This window comes from Drosophila subobscura, chromosome U, assembly GCF_008121235.1.
Source record: "Drosophila subobscura isolate 14011-0131.10 chromosome U, UCBerk_Dsub_1.0, whole genome shotgun sequence".
Classification (NCBI taxonomy): Eukaryota; Metazoa; Arthropoda; class Insecta; order Diptera; family Drosophilidae; genus Drosophila; species Drosophila subobscura.
In genome coordinates this window covers 19,868,227-19,894,587 of record NC_048534.1, presented here as the reverse complement: position 1 = coordinate 19,894,587, position 26,361 = coordinate 19,868,227, and the positions used below count along the sequence as shown (strand labels likewise).

Genomic DNA, 26,361 nt, shown 5'->3' with positions numbered 1-26,361 from the left:
CCAAGAGGTTCACTGAACTAAAATGCCAGTTATGAATGAGAGATGGGGCAAACAAGTGTTGCCTTTTGTTGCGCGCTTCACAAACAAAAGTGCAAATTGTTTTGGGACGCACCCAACTTTTATTTTTTGAGGCGGCAAACAGCAATCTCGCTTCACTCGAGAGTTAGTTGCGTTTCAGCGCGCTTAAGCAGCGGACGGACAGCTAACGGACAGCGAACGGACATCGTCATGAAACTCCAGCAGCTACCAGGACTTCTGTTCGTGCTGAATCTGCTCTGTAGAGGACTTCTGGCCGCCGTGCACGACGAGCTGCCACAGTGCGGTCTTCATGGCATCTACAGGCAGCGACAGAGTCTGATTGAGTCGCCCAACTATCCGGACAACTATCCGGTGAACACTTGCTGGGATTATGTGATACGCTCGCCGTATCGCTGCCCCACCAAGTTTCACATTCAATTTCTTGACTTTAAGCTGGAACTCTCGGAGAAGTGCAGTCGGGATTATTTGGCCATTGGCCTGGAGAACGATGGCGAGGACATGGATGTGCTCTGCGGTCAGGTGCTGGGCATCAAGAAGTATCACACACCCGACGGTGTGCTGCGTTTGCGCTTCCTCAGCGACGATTCCCCCTGGACCACGGGCGGAGGCTTTCGTCTGCTGGTCACGCGTTTGGCTTGCGAGCGGGAGGACCTGGCTGCGAGGGGTCTGGAGGAGGACAGCGAGGACCAAGTGGTTGTGGATGATGTTGACACGGTGCAAGTGAGTGCCAAGTTGCCCTCGAAGAAGCAACATCTTCATCATCATCATTTGCTGCAGCCACAGCAGCCGCAACAGCCGCAGCAGGAGGCGTTGAACTTTACTCAGTTGAGTCCTTGGGGATTGAACGTGGGCTGGCCGCCATTTTATACGCAAGGAGCAGCACCTGGCGGGTTTTATGTGCCACCTGTAGGCGTGTCACCGCCTTGTTTGCCACAGCAGCAGCAGAACCGGCAGCAGCAGCAACAGCAATTGTTGCAGCAGCAGCAGCAATTTTTACAGCAGCAACAATACCTGCAGCAGCAGCAGCTCTTGCAGCAGAATCCTTTGCAACAGCAGCAACTTCTACAGCAACAGGAGCAACAGCGACAGTTACAGCAGCAATTTTTGCAACAGAATCCCCTCCAGCAGCAACAATTGCTACAACAGCAGCAACAATTCCCGCAACAGCAGCAACAATTGTTCCAACAGCAGCAACAATTTTCGCAACAGCAGCAACAATTGCCTCTCATCTCGGATCAATATCAAACGAGCGCCTTTCAACCTCCTAAAGTGACCCTCAAGGACTATGACTCCTCGAGTGTGCAGCAGTTCGGTGGCTCGTTGGATCTCTGCTGTTCCAGCAGCTTCAACCAAAATCATTTCTATCTGTCGAGTCCTGGCTTCCCGAGGACTGTGCTGAACGCGCTGCTGCCCAACCAACAAAGGGATTGCGTGTTCCACATCGAAAAGAGTTCCCCGAATGTCTGTCGGCTGAGAATCCAATTCAAATTCTTTGATTTTGGACAGAATGCAGGAGGCATAGGCAGCGGACTGGCTGGAGGAATTGGCGGTGGAGTGGCAGGCGGCGGCTTTGGAGGTGGCAGCTTCGGAGCAGGTGGTTTAGGCGCCCAACAATCCTGCACTGGCGACTTCCTGGAGCTGGACGGTCAACGCTATTGTGGCTGTCGTTCCGGCTATGTCCACAAATCGCACTGGGCCCAGGGCCGCAAGGCTTTGCGCATGCGCATGGGCCAGTCGGGCAGCAGCACCTCCAATGGCTTTCTGCTGGAGATCTACCAAGATCAGGACTCTGATGGCTGTCGGCAGGATCAGGGCGCTGGCTTTGGACTGGGCTTGCAGCAGCAACAGCAACCGCAGGCGGGCCTGGGCCTGGGTTTGGGTCTTGGCATCTGGCCGCAAGGTGGCTACCTGCAAGGACCATCTCCCGTGGGTTATCCAGCGCTGCAGCAGCCGCTGCATCCGCAGATGTGGCCACTGCAGGGGGGCTACCTGAATGGAGGTGGATATCCACTGCCTTATCGCCAAACGAGACGCGTGTCCTGGGCGCGTGGCTTGGATGAGCATCAGCCTTCGAGGGTTGTGGAAACAAACTCCACGAGGAAGGAGTTCTACTACTTTGATGGCGATGAAGCCTTCGCACGTTCGGCATTGGACGATGAGGAGGATAAACTTCCTGTGGGAGTGACAGTGCAGCCACAGGCACAGGCTCAAACACTGTCCCAATCGCTGCCCCAATCCCAGCTGGCCACGAAAGCCTTCGAGCAGAGCAGCTGCACCTTTGACTACATGGAGGTCCTGAAGCTCTCCGTGGACACGCTCTGGCTGACGAAACCTTTGTGCTTTTCCCCGCTGCGGAGTTGGTTCCCGAATATCTTTGGTTGAATAATTATTTCATCAAGTGGATGACGCGGCTCTGGCACCCGTAATCTGCGATCTTAGCGCTCTCTTTCTATCTCTCTCTTTCCGTTTCTTTGTATATCCGCGTGGCAATTGTGTTGACGTCATACCAAAATGCATGAAATATATGACAGAAAAAAGTGCCAGTCTCTCTCTTCCGCTCTGCTTAGTCATCGGTGTGGGGGCACACGCATTGTGGTCATTGCCAAGCATGAGGCACGAGCTGGTCCCCACACAGCACTTGCTGCCGCTTCCGCTGTCATCCGCAGCAGCTCCACGGTGCTCGTCATATAGATAACCTCTGTGGCAAGTGTTTGTTGTCCAAGAACAAACACACCAGAGCGCCCAGAATCTCTGCTCAATGTCGGGGCCAGCGCCGGAGCCAGTGTTGGGGCCAGCGCCAGTGCCAACATTCTCTGGAAACATTCTCACACTTCCCAGCCCAAGGTGTCAACTCGTCGCCACAATCACAGTACTTATGTGGGATAAACAAAGAAGGGGATTTGTAATGGAACTGGCAGTGGCACTGGTGCGACAGCTTACAAAATATCTCTTTGAGTCATTTCTCAGTTCTCTGGAAAGTTAGCCTCCAAAGAGCTAACCTTGAACAGATGCAAGGAAATCGAATGCGAATTAATGGAAAAAGAAAGGCTTTGATTTCTGGACTAAAAAAAGTTTGTAGAGATGAGAAATTTGTATGAAATGCTGCACATCTAAGTGATGTTACACAAAGATTTACCATTCACGCATTTCAAATAGTAGTAGAGATTCTTTTGCATGGAATTTATTTACTCATTCGAGCAGCAATCTGCAGTTGTTTGAAGCCACTGCCAAGTGTTCAATGCACTGGAATTTTACAAATGATTCAAAAGAATTCAAATCAATCAGAATCGTTAAATTTAATACAAAATTTTGTGGTTTTGGAATCACATTGCATTGTGTTTCCGTGTGCCTGAAATTAATCTTCTTTCTTGTAATTCTTCTTTTGTTCACTTCAATCTTAAAAGGTTTCTTGATTTATACTTTTTGAATGCTATATTTATTTCGGAAAAACTCCCAATGGGTATTTATTTTGAACAAAATAACCTTTCCTGTAGTTGTTCTTTAGCACATTCATCTTCTTATAATTCCACAAGTTCTCCACTGAATCTCACACATCTCTCTTTATTGTTATAATTGCACAAGAATATTTGTAGTGTATGGTTTTATTTTTCAAATACTCGTATACATGTATATTTATCGACTTTACATTAGATATAGCAGATAATACATACACATATTAATACATAGATGTTTATATATACACATTGATATATTTAGCAATGATATTTAGTAGTTGCGGGTATTCCACACCATTTATTTAGATTATAATACTCATGGCTCGCGGGACGATTAAAATGTTTCTTTTTGTTTTGTTTTCTTTTTTAATGATATGGCAACGTATATTTTGTTTCGTTTTAGCAATTAACACTTGGAACTTTGTCTAAATAGTTTAGTTAGTTAGTTAGTTTACTTTAGTTAGTATATACAACACATTGAGAGCTATAAAAGTTTGGAATTGTTCTACAATTAAAGTTAAGGGAGGCAGGAAATAGAGACAGAGAGAGAGAGTTGGAGAGGAAGAGTTGAAGCGCTAACTCCGCTCTAAATTGTTCTCTACAAAGTTAAGCTTTAGTTAGTTTATATATTTAGTTAGTTAGTTAGTTAGTTAGTTAGGCTAATTGTTAGTGCTTGTTGTTCTCCAGTTTTTTATGCGCTCGACTTTGTCAGCAATATACAATTGATGCTTGGTATACATATGTGAGAGTCTGTTGTGTCGTGTCTCGTGTCGTGTCCTGTGTGTGTCCTGTGTGTATCCCCTAGGATGTGTCGGATGTAACCTCTCTTCTTAGCCCAGAAATCGTATGTTGGTAAAGACCGCCTTGGCCGGACGCTTGCGATTACAGAAGTTCACCGTCTTGCTGTGATTCCCCTTGCGATTCTCATGCAAATTGATGAGCAACTTGAGGATATCCTCCTTGCTGGGCGTACAGGCATAACGCAGCTCCGGTTCATAGTTGCTGTTGATAGAATTCATGTAAGAACTGATAATGGTAACAGTTATGTAATTAGAAAGATCTTTTTCACGTCATCACGTTCAAATTTAGTTGGTAGTAAATGGCGGCAGAGGTTTGGTCTCTTTGGGATTTCAGTGTGTCTTTTCTTTTGTGTGTTTTCTGGCCTAGAGAAACTCTTAAAGATGGGCATTAGACATGTTAGAAGAGATTTTCATAGCGGAAATGCTGCCCCAAAGGCCCAGCTCTATTGCCATGGAAAATTATGAACTTAAAGCTGAGATTCGTATGACATTTGTGGCTGGCACTTTGGGTTAGCATTTCCCTGATTATTTCTATATACAAAGTCTTTAAGCTACTACCAAAGAAACCGAAAAAAACATTCACTAACTACAAACAAAAATCTTGTGGGTGGTAACTAGGGAAAAATCTAGCAAGTGTGGGGAAAGTTTTGGGATTTTTTTTGGGTGGATTGAATTGCCTGGAAAATATGGTAACCTACCCGCGATTCTTGTTGTGACGCTTCCATGGATAGCGACGATAGTAACGCGAACGTTTCGGCTTGCTCTGACCCAGCACGAAGTCCTGCACGGTGTTCTCCATTTCGGCATAGTCATCCTGGGCTGGAGCGGAAGCAATCATGCCCTCGGGCAGCTGCTGGTGCTGCTGCTGCTCATCCTCCTCCTCCTCGACATAAACCAGCGGCAAAGTCTCCAGCGTGGGATCCTGCAGAGTTTGTGTTAGTTATTTCCTGGAGGAAGCCACACCCTGCTCCACCCTTACCTCCAGCATTTTCATGAGCAAAGCGGATTTGTCCACCAGCTCCTGTTCGGCGCGTAAATCCTCCTCCAGCTTCTTGAGCGTCTCAAACTGATTGGCCAACTCCAGTTCATTGTAAACGGTGTCCGCATAGTCGGGCTGGGACTGGGACTGCGACGGGTACTGGGACTGGGGCTGCATGCCCAGACCAAGTGCCAGCTCCTGCTCCCGTTCGGCATTCAGGGCGTGCAGCAGCTCTGCCGTGAAATGAGCAAACCAAAGTCCTTATTTGTGGTTTTAATGTTTACTCAAGTTGCCGCTAATCCGGCCACAACTTCCTTCAACCATTTCCTACTCTCTCTCTCTCGCTCGGAGTGCCCCTCCATGAGCACTTCCGCCGCTTGACATTTGAAAGTTTGAATAGTTTTTTTGTTTGTGTTTGTCTGTCTGTCTGTCTGCCTGTCTGATGCTCCTTTTTGCGGCTTAAAAAACATATTTTCCCTTTGCGCGGGCGTCGTTTCAATATGCAAACGGAAATTGACTGGCGGCAATGAGTTTCACTCTATATTCCAGCCCTATTCCCTCCACGACTTGTTGACGTCAACAGTCAGTCAGTCAGTCAGGCAGGGCTGCAGTCTGCCTTTTGTCTCATTTTGCCATGCTGTCTGCCTGTCAGTGTCCAGCCGTAGGCTTTGTGGGTTTATGCCCTGGCCCCGAGTTGAGGCCTCTTTAGAGTTAAGTTCTTCCGAAAATAGCTGAGAGTGCAACGAGTCTTTGATCAAAAACAGATTGTGTTTGGCTACATGGATACTTGTTGGATACTCTTGGATACTCTTGGATACATGTTTTGTTTGAATATTTTACAGAGAAATCTCAGCAGCGCTTAATGCTTGAAGTGGTAGAGAGGATAAAGGTAGAACAGTTCTTTGAAATGTTACCCAGAATTTTGCCATAATTTGCACACCATTGTTCCTCCCCTAACAAATCCATTTCAAAACCAGTCGAATTATCGATAATTTCATAGCAGCGGTGGGCGTAAAGGGTTAGGGTTGTCAATGCTGCTGAACTGGAACTGTACCCTTACGGGTGACGTAAAACGCAAACGTCAAATCAAATTCATCAAAAACTCACAAAAAATCATAAAATAACAACAAAATTGTGGGCGTGTTAAGTGCTCTACACACACACACACACACACAATGAAGAACACAAGTCAATACACGTACAAGTGTTGCCCATATGTATGTACATGTGTAAAGGGCACTTCAAAAATTGTTCATTGACCGAAAAATGTTCAGCGACCACCAGTGCCCTTTTGTCCATTATAATAGTGGATGATGTGGCGCGGGCGGTGGTCACGGCTAAGTGCATGCCATGTATCACTATTCCTAACCTGTGCCCCCCCCCCTGTTTTATGTCCTTGTGTTTGGGTCGCCTAAATGTCGGCAAACAAAAAAATTGTGCTTGCAAATGAGATTTGCATGGTTGCCTGGGCGACCTTTAGAGGCAACACTTTGACCCATTTAATTGTCTATCAATGCTTTGCCCATCGAAGTGCGATTAGCCACGCCCTGGAAATCCCAGCCAGCACCTGACTAAACCCCTCGACATTGCCTGTTGCTGTTAGGGTTGCAGTAATTCAAGTTTATGACTGACTCACCATCGCCGGGATCGTAAACCGCTCGTTCCTGTGCTTCGGCATCCAGCTTTGGGGGGCCCTGACGACGCGCCTGATGGGATGGCATGCCAGCACCAAAGATGGGCGGCAGATGCAGTCTCTGTGGCGAGGATGCACCATCGAGGCCGCCTTCGACTGTAGCGGGTGCTGCGGCAGCGGAAGTTTGGCTCTGCGAAGTCAGAAAGCCAAAGACGTGCCGTGTGTTACAGCCCAAGATCAGGGTTGCCAGAACGCAGAGAGAAAGAAGGTCGGGCTTCATGTTGGCGCCGCTGTTGGCACTGTCTGTCTGTGTGTGTGTCCTGGCTGTTGTCCTCGGGATTAGTGCGCGGGTTTTGATGTCGTTCGTTCCTTTCTGCAAGGCATAAATGGTGATGTATATACATGAGGGTAATTACCATCACTACCATTACAGCTAGAGATGCCCCCACTCCAGCCTCCGCTGCTGGCGGGCTGCGTGTGGGTGACGCTCTTTTTGTGTTTAAGCAAACAATGCACGCATAAACACGCAAACAAGCGAAGAACCCACGAAGCAGCAACAGCAGCAGCAGAAGATGAAGAAAGGAACGCGTGCAAGAGAACAAAAACAAAGGGCGTGTGTGTGAGCGAGGGAGAAGCTCAAAAAGCGTCTGTTAGATAACTTCGCAGCTCACTTTGCCTGCTTCTCATGCGCCTTCACCACCGCCTTCGCTTTCTGTTTGCACTCACACTCCCTCTCTCTCTCTCGGCACCTTCTTCTTCGCTTAATCTGTCTTCTCGCGCGCGTGCACAGTGGAATGGAATGTGACAAGAAAGGTGTGTAATTTGTCATATGTTTGGTTGGTTGCATTTCTGTTTTATGAGTCTTCTATTAGTCTACGTAAGACTTCCAATCATTTATCATATTCTTTAATGGTCCATACGAAAGCTTAAATTACTTTAAGTAATATCGGTCCCCCACAGAAAATACTTTTTCAACCCTTTTTCGCCTAACCCTGCACCACTGTGCGCTAGGTGTCTTTTTGTTGTTTGGTGCTGCTGCTGTGTCATGTACTGCACCGCGTTTCCATTATGCGGCCACTGTGGTGCGCGTTGTTGTCGTCTCATTTAATTAGGTATGAGGGGAAGGCGCGTGTTGTCAGCGATGCCGAGTAGCGAGTGGGAGACAGAGAGCGAAGGTCGGCTTAACCCTTTCGCTGTGGATTTGCAGCCCATTAGCTGAGGCTGAGCCCATGCCCAAGCCAAAGCCAAAGCCCAAGCCCAGTACCATGGCCATAGCCATGGCAGGGGCTTCTCCTGGTCTTCTATCTTGTTTTTTCTTGCTTCGTTTAATAACTTTTGCCTGATGAATATTATAAATGGGTTGCATGGAACTTTTGGCACTTGTGGTCTCGTGGCGATGTCTAGCATTGGCTTAATTTGTGAACCAAGCAAAGAAAAACAGCAAAAAGAGAAAGAGAACTAAGGAAAAAATGTGATGTTTGCTTTATAAATAAAACAGCGGGGGCTCAAAAGTGTGAAGATTTATTTTAAAGTGAAATTAATTTCTAAAAATGGTTCGGCCACAGCTTTGTGTTATTTCCAGCTATTTTTAACAGAGGTTAAAAAATGTTAGTTAATTTCATTAAAATTCCCTTAAAGACGAAAAACGTTTCCTCTGTAAATTAGATAAAATTTAACGCCTAATTAAACACAAGAAATAAATCAACTCACACACGCCCCAATCAAAAAAGTAAAAAAAAGGAACAAAATAAATTCTGCATTTTCCAGTTGGCAATTTATTAAAATTTTCTGTGGTAGGCGGAATTTTTGTGTTTGCATTTCACGGCACGTTTCGATTCAGTTTGATTGAAATCATTCAACTCAAGTGTGAAGCTTATAATTTACTCAAAATACAAGGAAATTTGTATCTATTTTTCTATGTTTGCATTTGCCATTATATTTTCTGTGAAAATTTTGCCCAAAAATAGAGCTTTAAATATAAATTGTTTGGTTTATTCTTTTCCATTTTGTTTTTCCAAGCAAATAATGATATTTTTGCCACAAAACTTGCAATAAACTAGAAATAAAGCTTTAAATGGCATTTGTTTGGTTTCGTTCTGCACTGTTTTGTTTTTAAAAAGCAAATACCATTAATTTTCCACATAAATTGCAATAAACTTAAGGCTTCGGGCGGCACCTCTCTTCATGCATGACCCTTAATTTCTTCAATTTCTCTGGAAAACAAACTTTTTCAATTACTTCCTTTTTGATTGGCACTCAGAAGTAGGCAACACTTTTCGTGTTGGTTAGTGAAGAGCGGAAGTTAAAGGCAATTGAGAGTAAAAGAAACAAAACTTCAGAGAGCAACTGAGTGTAAAAAGAGAGTCCGAAATCGAGTGCTGAGAAAGGACAAACGAACAAACAAGATAGGAATCGTTGTCAAAATGTTTTAATTAACTTGTTGACACAAAGACCGCAAAGTGGATAGAGAACAAAAAACAGCAGTAGGCAGAAAGATATAAGGACTATAAAATACTCAGTAGCTAATGCTACAAGTTGATCCAAATTTTATTTTGAACATGAGAAGGAAAATATGTGGAAATAATTTTAAGAACAACTTTACTTGCATCACTGAACTTTGCATTGGAAATATGTAGTTGGAACCCCGATCAGGAGAGGTATTTAGTCTCGAGTTATACATACTTACACCTTAACCTTTTGGAGTTCTTCTACCACCCAACATACCCTCGAAAATCCTACGACTACTTTTTGGTGTACAAAAAGTGCGTTCGGGCCTGGAACATTGTCCCCTAGGTAAAATGAAATTAATTTACTGGCCAGAACGGGCCAGAGCCAGGGGTACAATAAGTGAGTGAGTGTAAGGACGGCAACTGTAACAGCATATTTTTCCTGTCACCTGTTTCTCTATATATTTTGTGTGTGTGTGTGTGTGTTTGCCATTCTCCTTTCGCAATAACCACACGGCTAATTGCTAAATTGAGCTAAAATACAGAAGAAAGTGGGCCCTAACCCTGGGGGTAATGTATGGTTAGGGTTTTTGGCGTGGGCTTTGCCTACGAAAAGCTTGACATTTGTATTATAGTGCCGAGTAGTGCAAAAACTTGTTTAATTAGCGTGACTAAACGGTAAGATAAACATGGACATAGTGGAAAAGAGGCTGGAGGCTGGAGGCGAGACAAGTGCATCTGACATATGGCCGTGTAGCAGAGCCAATTAGTCAAGCTCTGCCTGATGTTCTAATACCACAGAGACGCCCTGACCAGTTGATGACGATTGTATAACTTCATATTTATTGGATTGTGCCAGCTGGGACACACCAGTCGAAAGTACCTTTCAACGGCGGAGACAGGGTCTAGGTTTGGCAAGAATTTTCAAAGGTTACACAAAAATTTTGGAGCCAAAACAGATGCTCAGATGACAATGGTTATAAGAAAAAGTAAATTGAGTGAAATGGGAGGATAGACAACTTCTAGAGTCATTTTAAGTGTGTATTTGAAAGTGACTTTTACCCACATTTAATATGCGATAAATCAGAATAGAAACTCCATTGATGGGGCATCACCTAGCAAGTGTTTAAGCCTAGCAACGAACCCTGCCAGAGACTGACAGCTCCCACAATATTCGAGTCAACATAATAAGGTATATTATAACATCAATGCAGAAGGCTACTCGTATTCACTGTCGCGTCGGTAATAGCGATCTGAGAGTGGGGGAATGTCATTGCCTGCGGTCTAGAATTTGATCCCCAAGTCGGTTCAGCAGTCTCCACATAAAAGTACATACAGAAATAGCACGCAGGACACATGCCAGTGGGTGGCTGAAACACCTTCAATTTTACTTGTATTTTTAATATTTTTCTTCTTTCTTTTAGATTCAATTCTCAAGGAATTTTCGGACGTGATACTCAACGGGTTTGAGTTGAAACGGAAATGGAAGGAAAGCCAATGTTTTTATGCTTTTTTTTCTGTATTTGTTTTCCAAAGAGTCTCTTCTGTTGGTTTATTTGCGCTTGACATTTGTGTCTGTCCTCGTGGGGGATTCCTTGAAGCTGTGTACATTGCTAAAATATTTAAGCAAGTCCCTGGACGCGCAAAAAATGTTGAAGCGGTTCAAAAAAAGTGAAGTAAATGTTATTTAATCTTTTTAAACTTAAGGGCAGGTCAGGCTGTCGCAATTTGGGATTAAAATTGTCCCTAACATTATTACAACATTTTTGCAAATTCGCCAAAGAAAATTTTTTTTGACAGCTCGATTTTGTTGTAATTGCTTGAACAAAAATATCTGAAATAAACATTTAATACACAGAAATAGTGCCTCGAAAATTTAAGAAAGTTCGCGAAATGCAAATGGGAAAATTAGGGCTGCCAAAATGTGTGTCAGAAACTTTACAAAAATGTACCAAACATAATTTTAAGTCTTGAGTGAAGTATTTGAATTTGTACGAAGAATATATCGAACGTTCAGCTGCTATTTTAATTATGTTATATCCCTCTCAGTCTTTCCTTTTTGGCCACAAAAAAGTGTTCATATATTTTCATATCTTGTAGCACTTTTAATTAAAGTGTGTTTTAAAAATGCACCAAAATGTCTAATATTTTTTTAGAAATTCCTGAAATTCTTAGAAGTCACATGATATACACCCCGCAACAAGCAAAACAATTCCAATTCATTTGACACGCATTTCTGTCTGACATTAAAGTTGATGACGAAAGCGACGGCATTTCTAAGATTTCGCGTTGTGTGTCCTTTAGCATTCGTTAGGCAATAATTCCCATTAAACACTGACCACAAAAATGAGTTTATTTTGGGAATACATTTCATGGGTTTGTTTATATCATTTATTCCGTTTGTGGCACTCTCTTTTGCACTCACTTTAAATTATCGTTTTAATCCGTTACACTTGCTTGGACAATGGGAACTGGGAAACTGGAACCAGGAGGACGACTGGTCTGGTCTGGACTGTTGTCAACTGTTGCTCCTACTACTTGTTGAGCACTGCGTGGTTGACTCGCCTAGCCGACTCCTTTTATAAAGGCCACGCATATGCCGAAGCGACAACCAACCCGAAGCCGATTCGGCACGAACGATGACGAGGCCACCGACCGATGCGATGCGTTGCCTTGTGGTTGTGGGATTCCACATCCGAAGTTAAGGCGCCAAAAATTGCGTAAAAGCTTGCAAAAAAAGCTTTCAGTGCGTGCGGCACTCTCCCCGGTCCGCTTTGCATTTTAGATTCAAAAATGTTTTTCTGTTCTGCTTATCAATGAAATATTTTCATCACATTTACAACCGTTAAACTTTTGATGAAAACTTTTCGGGAGGGCGTAAAAACAAAGCTAAATGTTTGGCAATTATTTACCCAAAGCCAAGGATATGCGCCGCTAAGTAGGCAACAAGTCAGCAGCCAGGCACAAGCGTCACAGGGTCAACACCTAGGCAAAGGTGCGCGCGGGGGAGCAGGAAGGACATGGAGGCCACCCCCTCAGAGAGTGTGGGATTTGTTGACAATACGCGCGGCTTTATGAAATATGCCAGTCCGACGCGTCATTTGATTCATGGAATTTCTCGGCTGGCGTGGGTGTGTCTTTGCACTCTTAGGGGACTTCTTCGCCAAAGGATGACGCCGCGGAAATCCCTCTAATGCAAATCCTTCTAGAATTTAAAGCGATTTTGGCGCCAATTTCCCATGAACTTTGTGTGGGGCTGCTTTGTCATGATTCAAGGGAGGGAGGTGCAATGAGGTTCCAAAATAACCATCTATTAATAGTTTATTAACAGGCTGAAGGCTGATTGTGGGGCACAAATAGACCGAAGGGTATCATAAATCTTTGATTAGCGTAGGGACAATAAATCTGGGCTGTATTACGAGAATCGAGGAGGTGCCCAATGTAATAGAGGGTGCTTCAATAATGGAAAGATAGGCTAATGGAGAGTGAAGTAATTGTAGCTATTTTTAGATGGTGTACTAATGGTGGAATCATAACACTTGCTGATGCTTGTAAGCTATCGATAATTTATCATTAAAATCTGTAAATAAGTCTATCGATAAATGATTGAACCTCCAACGACTTCAGCTATTTATAAAATATCCTTTTCAATTCTTCAACTTAAATTGCAGAACTTATCACCAGGGTTTCCATTAGCCTTTACCTCACTCAATCGTCTTCTCACATAAGCTGCTCCCCTCTTCTTGCAGAAACAAATCCCTGGCAAAGGCAGACACAAACAGCCGGCAAACCTGAAAGACACGAACCCAGGACAGTAACAGAACCACTCAGAAGTCAACAACCGATGTGGCGACTCGCCGCAGGCCAACAAATGAAAGACACTTTAAAGTGAAATTTGCTGTGAGTAATGTGGCACAATCCCACCTGATTTGCATTCCCCCCCCCGTTCGATTCTCTCCTTGGTATTGTTTCCAGTGTGTGTTTCTGTTGTTTTGGCCTAAAAGGCGGACCGACAAAATAAGCATATAGAGGGCTTTCTTTTTGCCAATTGCCGGGGGCAACCCAAGATGACACTTACCCCAACAGAAAAGAGAAGAGAAAACCAATAACAATACCGCGCTGCAAAGTTAAAGTGTTCTTTGGGCTGGAAAGACGTGAGTGGGGAAGCCATATGAGAAGTTGCCAAAAGTTATATTTTTAGATATTATCTGGACTATTTTTAGTCATTGTCTTGTTATTTTTCGTGCCTTTTTTTTGTATTTGCTGCTCCTCCTTCACATTGAAATCGTCTTAAACGGTTTCTGCGTATCGAATTGCATCAGGCCCTTGAACCACCCACACACACACACAAGCCATGGGCCTGCGTCACGCCCTTCCTGTGGGGCTTGTGCAATAGGGGGCATATGTGTCGTGCCGCTCAATAAGCGGTGCGCCGCGACGTGCAATTGATAATGATATTATCGCAAAACTAATTACGCTGAGATTTCCACGGGGTGTTCTGGGAAACGGTTTTGTAGGGAAAACGCTTGGAGTTAGCATTGGAGATGTTTTGGTAAACAGAAATGGAAAAAATGGGGAATTTTGGATTTATTTTTCTACTACTTTAACAATCCTTTGCTTTAAAACATAATCCCAATTAATTTTCCAAAATTTTTATAGCTCTTCATCAACTTTTTCCCTCTGAAAGACAAATATATTTGCCATTAGCTGTCTCTAAAAAAAATATCAGTAATTAGCTGCCAGAGATTTGTTGGCGAAAATGTTAATGAGAACAACCCCCACCATATCTCCCTCTGGCTCTATCACTAAGCAAATATTTGTAGCATACTTGTCTGCGGGCACGTGAAATGTGCAATAAGCCCAATGAGTTCGCCCAGCGATTGCCGTGTGTATTTCTGGATTTTTTGGTACGTTTTATTGGTATGATTATATGGGCCTCGTCAACGCGTCACAGCCTTAATTAAACCAAAACCGCAATGACAGATAATGACACAAATCAAATCATCAGCGTGTCTGGGTGACAGCTGACGCTGACGTTTAGCCAATTTCGAATCCCAAATCGAATGATTACATTCTGCAACAAAAAATCGTTGAGGTTTTGCACAAAATATTATAAAAAAAACCAACAGAAAAATGAAATATTTGTACGAAAACTTTGTATAACTTTTTGTTGTTTGTGGAAAATGAAGCAGGAGAAAACACAGACAGATTCTCGCTGCTCCAACGCTGATAAACAAATGAAAATAATAATACTTTAGGCCGGCTTGGCCTCCGGCTCGTGATCGGAGCTGGGTATTTCGGCCTCCTGCTCCTCGCCAGCCTCCTCTTCGCCCTCTTCGACTTCCTCAACGATGTCGCCCATGATGATCTCTTCAGCCAGTAAATAGAGTTCGCGAATGTCCTGAAAAGGGAAACAAAATTAGAGGAAAGCTGAACCGAGGCAACACCTTTCTTGCGAACCCACCTTGGCATTGCGTAGCGCCACAATTTTCTCATCCTCAAAACGCAGCTGATCGTACTGCTGCTTGGATATGAGCAGTCCACGATTGAACTCATCCTCCATTTCGGTTTCCAGCTCCGCGGCATACTGCTGCTTGGCCAGTGTCAGGCTGATGGCATCCTCGCTGACAATCGTTTCGTCGGAGACATCGGTGGCATCGTCCAGGTATTTTCTCGGCAGCGCATCATGGACCGAGTCCATCGATGTCTCACGCATCATCTCAATGCTGGCTCGGTGTGCATCCTCCATGAATTCATTCAACTCCCTGGCCGTAATCGGGGTGCTGGGGTCCTTTAGTTTACCCTCCAGCTGATTGCGTATACGCAGCTCAGTTTCGCGGAACTTTTGTCTGCAAATTACAGGGTATTACAGGTGACACATTGCCTCAGAGACTTGAATTGTACTTTACCTTGCTTTCACTATATTCTGTATGTCCAATGGATCCGAGGAGAAGGGCTGGGGAACGCGCAGCGAACGCTCCTTCATTTTGGCACGCTCCATCTCCAGGAACTCCTTCAGGCTCTGCTCGCACTCGCGCCAATCCTCGTTCTCAATGCTGTGGGCGAATGCGAAAAGGCAGGGGATTTTTTTTTTTCATTAGCTCCGCGATTCCATAAGGAACTCGCCAAACATTCAACTCATGCATATTAATGTGGGGATGCCCTCGGCTAAAATGTATTAACGACAGCAAAATGCTTCTATCTGGTGGGGCTATATACGGGTGTGTAGATACACTTTCTTGGGGTGGTGTTATTAGGGTGTTTAGAAGGGAGAACCTAAAGGATTTGGTAATCGTTAGAATTTGGATTGTATTGAACTACATTGTAAAGGAAGAACCCTATAAAGAACCCACGTAACGTGAAATTATCCCTTATTAGAGTGTACACAAAAACTGTCAAACATTTTTCATAAATTTCCCAACATGCCCCAACTCCACTGCATAGCCCCAGCGTAAGCCACTGGGTTCAGCCACCGCCCGCGCGTTTTTCCCACGTTCTGCAAAGGATAAAAAGCCCCGCAGAAGGCGTTGAGCGACAACGCGGAATAATGTATTGTTATCGTTTGGCGCTTTTTTTAATTTTGCCAACATTCTCCCAGCCATTAAACAGTCATTAGAGGCGGAGATATTTGGGTGTGGGGGAACGGTTACTTACCGCAACAGGTCCATGCCGCGTTCGGCATCCTCCGTACGGTACTGTTCCACCAGCAGCTTTTGGGCGCGCTGCCTCTCGCGTTTCTTGGCCAGCAGCTCGGCTTCCTGGGCAGCGTGCTGGAGGCGCTCTCGCTCCCATTTTACGCCCTGCAGCTTCAGACGCTCCGCATTCTTCTCGCGACTCGTTTTCAACTGCAAACGGTACGGTAAACGATGAGCTGAGGCTTGGGTCTGGTAACTCACCTTGGAGCGCTCTTTCTGTATTTCCAAGTTGGCATCTTTGTTGACCATGAATATGGGATCGTCGGCCAGTTCGTCTGGTATCACATCCGATTTACCCTCTATAATAAGCATGCGTTCCCGCTCCACTTCTTTCATCTGAGAAAATATTTAATTTCACTTTAGCTCAGTTGCCCTTGATGGCATTACAAGCTGTGCGCCCAAATATTCACTCGTATTTGTGGTAGTTCTTGATTAACAATTTGTTGTGGTGTGGTTTATATTAAAGACGAATGTTTGTGGTTAGTCGCTACTGCGGCTGTTGTTGTACCCAGTAAATGGAAAGTAAGGGCGGAATGCTACATTTATGGAGGAGTGTGTAACGAAAAGAAAATATCTCGCAGCAAATAAAAACTACAGCAGCGAAACGCCGATTTGGCAAAGGGAACAAATTACAGTTAGGTCACTGCAAGCAGGTAGCCGAAAGTGCCATCCAAGCTGCCCTCCCCATTTACTCTCTTTCGAGAATCATCCGTTTGTCAGTATGAACGAAAGTACCAACACAAAAAGAGTGCTATCTCTTTCTAGCGCTTGTCGCTCTAAGAGCTGAGAGAGCGAGCTGCAAAAGTTCCGCACGTCATCTTATTACTAAATGCATTTGGGTTTACGCATAAATCGCTCTCTGAGAGCAAGCTGATTGACTCTCTCAGCTTTACTGACGGTCTGCTTTGTCAACGCTACCTGCGTAAAGCGTAAAGCGCCGTTAGTAATAGCGATCAATGGGAATAGAGAGACAAGGCGTGAATTGATTTTGAATTGTGTTTGATTCTGCAAAAACTTAGAAAAATTATTTACAGCAGTTTACAGGTTACAGCGTAACCTTTAGTCGAAATATCCACAATGCCGTAGCTCCTTTCATTAACGATTAGTCTGCGGTTAATATCAAAGCCAAATGTTACTCTGAGCCTCTTAGCGGCTGGCAAAGCTTTTATTTTGTCTTTGGTCTAATTTAAGCAGTCGTCCTTGGTGCCCCAGTACACCCCCTAAAGTCATGTCTGTGTGTACTACCTCTTAGCACTCAAGGGCCAATTTCCTGACACCTTATACCGGCACTTCTATCTGCTACTCCGTGCCGCATTGCGCAGCTCCCGTCAAAAAGTGCAATTGGAAGCGTGAATAAAGTTTTCCTTCCCTTTTGGAATTGCATATCGTACGGACAGATCTCTAAGTATCTGTATCCGCAGTGAAGCACTTTGTACTTCATAGTTTCCCCCCACCTCGCATGTCTCACAGACATAAAAGAGCTCCAAAAAGACTCTTCGCCGGGTATCTGTATGTGCTGTGTCTCTGTGTCTGTTGCTGGTCTAATTTTTATTACTTTGACGGCTTGGATTTGCCATTTTCATGTCGGAGGCTCATTGAATTCAATTGTTTGTGCTTTCCCCTTAAAATGCCCCTTACCCCTGGCAAGCGGGGCGCAAGAAAAATGAGTGGGCGATGGCGGTGTCGGCGTCATTGAAAAACTTTGGGACACTTTCGCTGAAAAAAGGGCAAACTTGAAAAGGGTAAGCAAGAAAATGAAATCGCAGCCAATAAACAAGTGGAAGATGAAGGAAACAAAAGAAAAAAGACTAGCGGATACCTTAAGTAAAAGGGTAGAAGGTTAGCAGTGCAATATTACAGCTTGAGCTTTGCTTCTCTTGCACAGAAAATAATCTTTCAGTGAGTACTCAATAAACTATCTTAATGAAACTTTTACATTATAGTCTTCAAGCAAATCCCTAGCTAACTCCCTAAACTCCTTTCGTTACAAAACCACCCTCAAAGCGAGTATAACCCTTCCTCATCCTCTTAAAGTTTGCTCTTCTACGTGACTCTGGGGCGTCAAATTTGTTTAGGTCTCTTGTCTCACATTTTGCGTTATTTTCTTAGGGAGAACTTTATGAAAATTGAATTACCAACCAAACAAATTGGTCACATTTGTGTGTCTGAGCCTCCCACCTCAAAGCTAATTGGGGTAAAAATATAAAGATTTGGGTTCTGGTTCTGCTTACCTCACGGGCCCGGATGCGGGACAGCAGCTGTTTGCGGTAATCCTCGTCGATGCGCTCCCGCAGCTCCTTCATGTACGCGCGATCCGTCAGCTTGACCACATTGGTGCCCATCAGGCGCTCCAGTCGGGCGCTAATGCGCGGCAAATTGAAACTGCGGCGAAACAAGAGACAGAGGCAAAAACAAGCGATTATTAATGACCCATGGAGCAAGGTGTAAATGTGAGTCAATAATTTTCCCCGGTTAATTAAGCGCCGAACCTTTTTCTAATCCGCCCAACCGAGTGTCTCTGCTAGGTGGGCAAATCCCACATGGATCCGCGGTCCGCACAGCGTTTGTGAGCGCTTGTAACTCCTGGCAACGAATGAGGTCGAGCCGCATATATTTTTTTTGTGTTACTATAGCGCCACACTCGGAGTAGCTGTTCATACGCTGCGTTCGCCAACTCCGCCACCAGTCAGTCAGCTGGTGGATTTTATTTTATTTTATTTTGGTTGCCAAACACCCGAAACCGACAACACAAGGACAAGGAGCAGCGCTGGAGCAAGGAGCCCCCAACCCACTCAAACACTCAAACACTTTCTCTCTACGGCACAGTGTGACAAAATCTAAGGCTAAAGGGTTATTCGAGGAAGTTCAAATCAATAAATGTAGCGAGAATTCTTTGAGTGGTAAAGCAATATTTTTGGATACAAGTTTGAATGCTTTAATCGGGCCAAAAATGTTCTAAAATTTCCACCAATATTGAAGCTTGAAAATGTATGATATTCCCTGATCAGTGGGGAATTTCTAGAGGTACATCTCGATGCTATAATCCCCTGGAAATTTGCGCATCTTTATGGGCCCAAAACAGGACAGACTTTAGATATGTTTTGCCATTACCATTGACAACAAAAGAATTAAATATAATCTGTCATAATATATTATATCATATGTCATCTAAATGCGGTAACATCCCAATATTTTTCTACAAGAAATAGTCGGCAATCGGTGAAAAGGTAATTTCAATGCTAAGCTATTTTTCAAATTAAAGTCAACAGAAAAAGTATCATTAAATATCAGAAATTCCAAAAGGATATATGTAACAACACTTTTAACCTTGGCTTGCACTTAACCCTAGCGATATTTCTAAAGTTTTGCAATAATTGGTTCCAAAGTAAACCCATTTATTTAAAATATAGCAATTTAAGTTTAGATTTAGTTCTAACAGAGCTTATCCCCCATTAAAAAGCAATAACTTTGCTGCTACTTTTCCTATTGCAGACACTGTTCCGAGCCTGAGGCTCATATTTTGCACATGATATGCACACCAGCCAGCAAGAATAACAAGAACAATATATAAACTCACCTCAGCACACCCGCCTTTCCCCACCAAGCCGACAATTTAGTGTAATTTTAGACATGCAGACTAGAACTCTGAGCACTGGTTGGATTTTTAGAAGGAGTAACCCAAGGGTTGGGGCAGAGACACTGTCTCGACTCGTCAGCGAATTTCGCTAGGCTTTTTAGCAATAGACAGAGGACAGAGTAGCAGAAGGTGGCACACATGGTGCTGTCTATCTATCCATCCTTCCTTTTGTTGGTTTCTTTATATGGTAAATAGGTATTTTATTTCTACATGCCATAAAGCAGTTTAATGCAGTCAGGTCATGAGAGCTCACATGGGGGTAGCTCTCTCCTTGGTTGGGGTTTATTAATCCTTGTCATTCAGCTGACAATTAGATGGCCATTCCATGTAGGGTATAGACAGCAGGTTTGGCCTGATTCGTGGCCACAGCCATGCCTGAGAACTGCTTGAGGTTTGCCTGACTGCGGTTTGGTTCAGCGCCAAAAAAATTAACTCTAGCGTCATGCATTTCCAATCAGAAACGAATGATAGCTTGGTCTTCCCTCTTCTTGGCACACTTTCTCACAGAGTTGAAACATTGTAAGCTTTGATGTCTCAACTGCGACTGCGACTGCGACGACCTCCAAAAATCGCATTTCGCAATAGTTCAAAGTCATCAAAGTTCAATTCAATCAATTTTCAATATGGGACAGGTGGCAAGGAGGGGTTTTGCTTTTCCCCCTTTCAGCATTGACATTGATAATGAAATTTCAGGACATCAATGGATGTTGTCGTCGTATCAATAACTTAGCTCGTGTCTCACATGTCTTGGGGGTCGTGGCTGGAGGGTCACATGCATAAATTATTGCCTCTGGAGGAACCAATCTGTCATGTCTGTTGTGGCCTACACAGAGTCGCCCTTCCCGCTGCTGTTACGAGCTTCGATTTATGGCTTGTACAAGCTTTCCTTTCCACACACAGAAACCCTGACAAACGGAAGTTCTAACCCACAGAAAAGATATTCCTCCACGTGGGTTTTTATTGCAACTTCCGCGTTACCCTACGCGAAATGCAACTCCCATGACATTTGCACTGCTCATCGTCGCATCCGCTAACTGTCACGAATGCTCTCAGACACACAGGTGGGACATGATTTATGGCACTCTGATTCGCTTTCCGTAACCTCCGCCGCCGTTTCTATGATTATTACACCATTTGCGGAGGAGTTCGCTTCGGTTGCACTACGCGTGGGGGGTTTGAGCTGACTGCGAATGGGTTAACAGCCAACCAATAGCACATATTGCCATACAGCCATTTGTGGCCACATTCCGCTCTTAATGACACAGGTAAACCATATAAAATATGGGATTTATGCACTGGTTACAGCTGCAGGCATTATGGGCGCTTTTTGCTATTATTTATTCCTATGGTAAATCTTACGCACTTGATGTAGTTTTTTGTGTGTTGTTTATTGGATTGTTTTTGCATGCACAGAGGATATAAAGTAGGGGACTCTGGATCGGAGGAATCTATAGTTTTGATTTTAGGATAGACTTCGGAGAAGGGAAAGGGTGGCCCAGCTAAATACTCTTTTCAAGGGTATAATGATGGTTCGGATGTTCCTTTAGCGATATCACAGTACCCTGATAAAAAGCGCCCTGTTCTTCTACTTCCCATCTGCTGCTGCTTATACACCTCTCCAGAAACGCAGCTAACTATTGACCCACTTCGAAATTTCTAGCTATCTGAGACTCCCATCTCCGGCTATGTGTCAAAAACGAAGAGGCTGTTCCCCGTCTCATTGATGACATTTATGACTTAATTAGCGACTCGCTTCGTTGGGCTTTTGTGAGGGAAATGGAACCATATTAGTTTACAGCCTCCTCGCCTCGTCCTCATTGGCTAATTGAAAGGGCAAACTATAAAACTGGGAAACAGAAGAAGAACTGCAGAATGGGAATCCTTGCTGCCTGTGCAACGCTAATTAATGCCTGGAACGTGCATAAATTTTGCCGAAGTGCCTGACATTTATGCCTTTTGCCATTCTGCCATTAAAATTGATAATTGCAACACGTAGTGGGGCGACAATAAATATTCCCAGGATGCGCCAGAGTGCCCCCAGAAGCAGTGTCCTTGGCGTGAATATTGAAATGTGATTCGGGCATCCTGTACCTCGTCTCCGGCTCCAGATTGCACTGCACAAAGTCAATGAGGAAGTCCTCCTCGATCTCCAGCTCCATTATGTGCGGCAGTCTACGGAGACGTTTCTTTTTCGATTTTGTCGGCATCATTTTTTGGCCTCTAGAGGAGTTCTCTGCATCACTTTTTAGTCTCTCATTTGTACACGGATTTTCCCCACGGCGAACGCAGAACTTGGCGGAACTTTCACTGAACAAAGACGACCGGCGAATGGGGCAACCTTTGATTGGGATTCCTGGTTTTAGGTTGGTGCTGCCTGCTGGTGCCGCTGCCGGTTCTGCCACACATGTGTGTGGCGTCGAGTGGCAGCCGCCAGCCGCCAGCTCCCACTTTTACTTTTACTTTCGCCCTCTCATAGTTTCGCGTTTCAGAGTCAGCGCCCGATTCCGTTTCCAGCTCTGGCATTGTCCCGGCAGGTGGGACGACGTCGTCTCCCCCATCGCATGTTTTGTTGTTCGGGAATCCAGCGTAAAGCGTTTAATGTTAGGCGTAATGACATGACACCAATGTCAATATTATGACAAAGTATACGACGCAGTGTGTCAACAAGTTTCACCATTGATACGACTACACTGGCGAAAGATTTGTGGACTCTTAAAGACAGCAGTCCATAAACTTTAAAGGATTGCGCGAGATGTCAGCAGTTAAACAGAGAGAGAGGGTTTTATTTTTAGTAGGAGTGGGATTGAGACAGACTGGAGTTGATGTTTCAAGAAACAAAGAGCATTGATGGTGGAGTGTAAAACTTTAAGCTGAATAATCACGACTTTTCGGTCTCACTGAGAAATAAGATTGTTTAGGAGAGTATCTGTTGTTGGCTTTAGTTGAGAAGAGAATTTACATTTGCCTTTCAGCCTTTCAATTCTTTAAAATCTGAATCAGCTGAACACCGTTAGTTCCGTTGAAGAACACGATGCAAAAAGCTTTCGATCGCTACGCAGCACTTGCATAAGTTTACTTTCCCTCTCTCAACCTCTCTCTCTCTTCTTGCATTCTCTTTCTCGCCTAGCGCACTGCCGTGTGCGCTCTTTGCTGGAGGGGAGTGAGCTATAACGGCTGTTGTTAGTGAGAGAAGATCGAAAGAGAGACAGTTGGAAATGAATAAGCGGCATTGAAACAGATCCATTATGCTTAAGTTCGAATTAACTAGGTAAAGAGGAAAGAGCAATCAAACATACACACATACATACATACATAGCCACTGAATGAGTATCGGGTATATTTGTATTTATGTACATATGTATGTACATACATATGTAAGTAGAAAAAGTACGCAAGTGCCGTAGCTCACAATCTTTTCACTCGATTTGCTATATAAATCCAAGCTGGTCTCCAGCTGAAAGTTGTGCGCTCAGTGCACTAAAATCGCCAAAAAGTTTTGAAGGTTCACCTGTCTGTAGGTGACAACTCTATTTCTATTTCTTTTCCCATTTCTATGCCGCGGGACAGCAAATCCGCTCCTCGTACTAACTACATGCCGTTACTCCCTTTTGCTTTGGTTTACGGCCAACAAACTGTCGGTGTTTATTTCACCGTTAGATCTTGTTTTTTCTTGTCATTGTAGCTGCATGTGTGTGTGTCTGGGTTTTGCCCTAACCCAATGTGTGTGTGCCTAAGCACGAAATCGGTGACTGAAAGTTTGCTCCGCAAGAGAATGGCAAACTATTCTGCAAAGGGAAGAGAGTCCCAAGTAGCAGAGGGGCATGAAGCACGAGGCACAGCGACGTGTGGCATAGGGCCTAGGCCTGTGTTTTGGTAGGGAGTCTCACATTACCGTTGAAACCAGATAACAATTTCGCTTTATGGCCGCCTTTCATGCCAACAAGACATACAATAATTTCCTCTAATCGACTCGGAGCGCGGAAATTGAGCAAACACTTTGTATCGAGCTTGAGGACTATTTAGGGGGGAGCTTCCCTCGCTGACATTGACATTGCAACGTGCAGCGAGTGGCAGTGGCAGCCACTTTCTGAAACTCGTCTCTCCCTGTTATTTCCGGTCCATGCCACTTGGCACAACTTTGAAGCCGCCTCTTTGGCAGTCAAAAAACTTTAATTGCAACGTCTTCCGGCAAACGCGAAAGGTGTCCGCTGACATTTCAACAAGTAACTTGGATAAATCCTTTGGCTCTCTTTTATTCTTTCTTTTTTTTCCTCTACATTTTGAGCCTCATTTTGGCTTCGTCGGATACTCCAATGTCAGCTTCACTTTATCTTTAGTTTGTGTGTCTTCTGGGAGGCAACATTTCTCTTTTAATATTTTTGCAACTGCAACTTCCTTTTTCACCTAAAACTATCACTCTCTTTTATGTTTTTTTTTGAGTGAAATTGCATTATGGATTCCTTTAACTCTTTGTTTTATTATTTAGCAGAGCAAAGTTAGGTGTGAAGGTGAAACTAAGCGTCAATCCATCCTTCTCTAGCCACACCAATATGTGCACGAATGGGTGTGTGTCTATGCTAAACATTGACGGAAACCAGCGAGGGTTTGTGTGCTCGCTAAGCTTTTGTTACAACTTTTTCTGCATTTGATACACTGAAGAAATTATAAGCACCTTTGTTATGTATATATTCGCGCTCTTTTAACGGTTATGTTGACTTTGAGAATGGTTTTGCCATGTACATAAAACTTTATAATATGATTTTGAGTATAATATGGAAAATAGAAGCTGAATTTGGGTAGAGCATGCACCACCGAACAACTCTTATCGGTTGAAACTTTTTTGAGTTCTCGCAAATCATTTTCAGAGCTCATATATGAAGCCTTAACTCAGAATGTTTTTCTTTGTTAAATCTTAAATCTCATAGATTTTCGGCCATAAATAAAACTTTCCCTTGCTGAGAAATTTTTGAAAGATGAGAAGCACTTTGAAGCACTCTTCTATCTAATATTTCATCTTTAATCTCCCATATGCGAATTCAAAAATCAGTTAAAGTTTTATCTCACTACTCACACAATATTTGCCACTACAAGCCACCACTCAAGCCAGTCGACAGATTTACCATCAAGGTGCATCTTCACGCCGCCTGTTTTTCTCGACTTCAATTTCCTTTAACAATTTGTGATTCTTTCCATGAATTCTTTCCTACCTTTCTCTATCAATCACCGTACAAATCTTACGTGCACTTGACCAAATCCTCCAGGTCCTCCGCGGACAAAGCGTACTCCGGATCCAAGCTCGGACCAGAGCGTTTTTTGTTGCGGCTTCGCTGCTTCCGGCGCACTCCACTCGAAGGCTTCGAGCCCGCTCGCAGTGGCAAATTATCACTCGACTGGACACTGGTTCGTGGTATCGGGGACTCCGCAATGATGGCCATGCCCGTGCTGGTGGCGCGCTCGTTGGGGTACTTGGCCGCCGTGGCAGAGGCACTGGCAGCGGCCGCCTCCTCGGCCTTGGCCTTCTCCGCGAAGCTGTCGCGTCGCCAGGAGGGCGTGAGGCTGCGTATGACATTCTGGGTGTCCGCATAGCCCTCGTAGTTGTAGCGCTTGCGTAGGCTCAGCCCGGACAGATACTCGAGCGTCTGCCACACGTTCATCTTGTTCGCACTGTAGCAGGTCTCATCGTCGACTGACCAGCAAGCGTTGCGTGCTATGCGCTGGGCCAGGAGCATCGTCACGGTGGCACAGCGCTTGCCTGGCGGCGGCGGAGGTGCCCATTCCCGGGACTCCGAGCGAGCAACAGTCGCTGCGGCGCGAGCACCTGTGAGTGACATATGCGGAACAGTTTGTTTAGCAAGGATCCCACGTTTCACGTCAGTTGTCTGGGATAGCACAAATTGAAATGTAATTAAGTTTCCCCTTTCAAAAGTTCGTCCTCATCCTTTTTTTTGCTATGGGCCTCTCGGCAGTGGCGTGCGAAGCCTCCGACGACCGAACTTCATGTGAGGACGAGTCCCCGCCGATCCGTGCCCCGTGTGTCCGTTGCGTGGCAGCCACGCGTTCGTACTCGTACTCGGGGTGTTTATTGTATCCATTTTGCGCCATTAAAAATAATATCATTCTGATTGAGTGACGCGCCGCTTAAGTACTTTCTTTTGCTGTCCTCGTACTGACACCATTTTCCGCTACACTTTTACTCGCTTGATTTTGTTCCCTTATTGAACACGCAAAGTGTCGGAGAATAGAGAGCACGTGGAACATTATCTACCCCGTTCTTTGGCTGTGAATGCATTGTGGGTACGCAGCTTAGGGAAATGTTTGAGCTATGACCCAGCTAATGACACTCTACCCCTCGTCTTTTGGGGTATAAATTCTAGATTGATGGGCCTGTTTTATGACTGAAGGGGAGGGATATTGAATCTATTGATTTGCCAAAAGAGTTATGGCCAAGAAATGGCAATGGGAGTTGCAGATTGAAGGACAAAAGGTTGACTAATCGATTATACATTCTGTACATTAGTTTCCAAGTCTGTCCGTCCATCTGTCCGCCCTTACGAGCGCCTAGGACTCAGAGACCAGAGATAGAGCAACCAAGTTGACTCTTGCCACATGTGGATGAGGGCTGCAGCAGGTACAGCTACTTGCCACAAGTGACTTTCCTTCCTTACCGAGAGCGAAG

At 44.5% G+C, this 26,361-nt stretch overlaps 3 protein-coding genes across 6 annotated transcripts in view; 1 reads left to right on the top strand and 2 right to left on the bottom strand.

Moving 5' to 3' along the window:
- Positions 1-183: 183 nt before the first annotated feature.
- LOC117902546 lies at positions 184-2,576 on the top strand. Its single transcript, XM_034813983.1, has one exon. It carries the CDS (start codon positions 229-231, stop codon positions 2,419-2,421), a length of 2,193 nt encoding a protein of 730 aa, XP_034669874.1. The 5' UTR covers positions 184-228; the 3' UTR covers positions 2,422-2,576.
- Positions 2,577-3,662: 1,086 nt separating this feature from the next.
- Positions 3,663-22,783, bottom strand: LOC117902553. Of its 3 annotated transcripts, none has more exons than XM_034813992.1 (5): positions 22,777-22,783; positions 6,910-7,213; positions 5,274-5,506; positions 4,993-5,216; positions 3,663-4,520 (listed from the first exon to the last, which is right to left on the bottom strand). In XM_034813992.1, the coding sequence occupies exons 2-5, from the start codon at positions 7,184-7,186 to the stop codon at positions 4,325-4,327; spliced, it is 930 nt and encodes a 309-aa protein (XP_034669883.1). In that variant the 5' UTR covers positions 7,187-7,213; positions 22,777-22,783; the 3' UTR covers positions 3,663-4,324. The 3 variants fall into 3 exon arrangements, with proteins under 3 accessions (XP_034669883.1, XP_034669882.1, XP_034669885.1); XM_034813991.1 differs by lacking the exon at positions 22,777-22,783 and adding an exon at positions 11,779-11,913 and having other exon boundaries at positions 6,910-7,279; XM_034813994.1 differs by lacking the exon at positions 22,777-22,783 and adding an exon at positions 11,779-11,913 and having other exon boundaries at positions 3,663-4,496; positions 6,910-7,279.
- Positions 14,505-26,361, bottom strand: part of LOC117902549 — a 36,249-nt gene continuing 24,392 nt past the window's right edge. The window contains exons 5-10 of one of the 2 annotated variants that reach the window (XM_034813987.1): positions 18,280-18,430; positions 16,250-16,384; positions 16,008-16,198; positions 15,263-15,409; positions 14,818-15,202; positions 14,505-14,754 (exon numbers count right to left, since the gene is read on the bottom strand). In XM_034813987.1, the coding sequence (XP_034669878.1) occupies positions 14,608-14,754; positions 14,818-15,202; positions 15,263-15,409; positions 16,008-16,198; positions 16,250-16,384; positions 18,280-18,430 (1,156 nt within the window). In that variant the 3' untranslated portion in view covers positions 14,505-14,607. The remainder of the gene's footprint in view (positions 14,755-14,817; positions 15,203-15,262; positions 15,410-16,007; positions 16,199-16,249; positions 16,385-18,279; positions 18,431-26,361) is intronic. The other variant, XM_034813988.1, reaches the window with a different exon arrangement.

Excerpts from the sequence above, each read along its gene's own strand:
- LOC117902546 (XM_034813983.1), top strand. The coding sequence starts at position 229 with ATGAAACTCCAGCAGCTACCAGGACTTCTGTTCGTGCTGAATCTGCTC.
- LOC117902553 (XM_034813992.1), bottom strand. The coding sequence starts at position 7,186 with ATGAAGCCCGACCTTCTTTCTCTCTGCGTTCTGGCAACCCTGATCTTG. Across the intron at positions 5,507-6,909 it reads GGTTTACGATCCCGGCGATG|AGCTGCTGCACGCCCTGAAT; the intron begins GTGAGTCAGTCA and ends ATTTCACGGCAG. Across the intron at positions 5,217-5,273 it reads TGCTCATGAAAATGCTGGAG|GATCCCACGCTGGAGACTTT; the intron begins GTAAGGGTGGAG and ends CAAACTCTGCAG.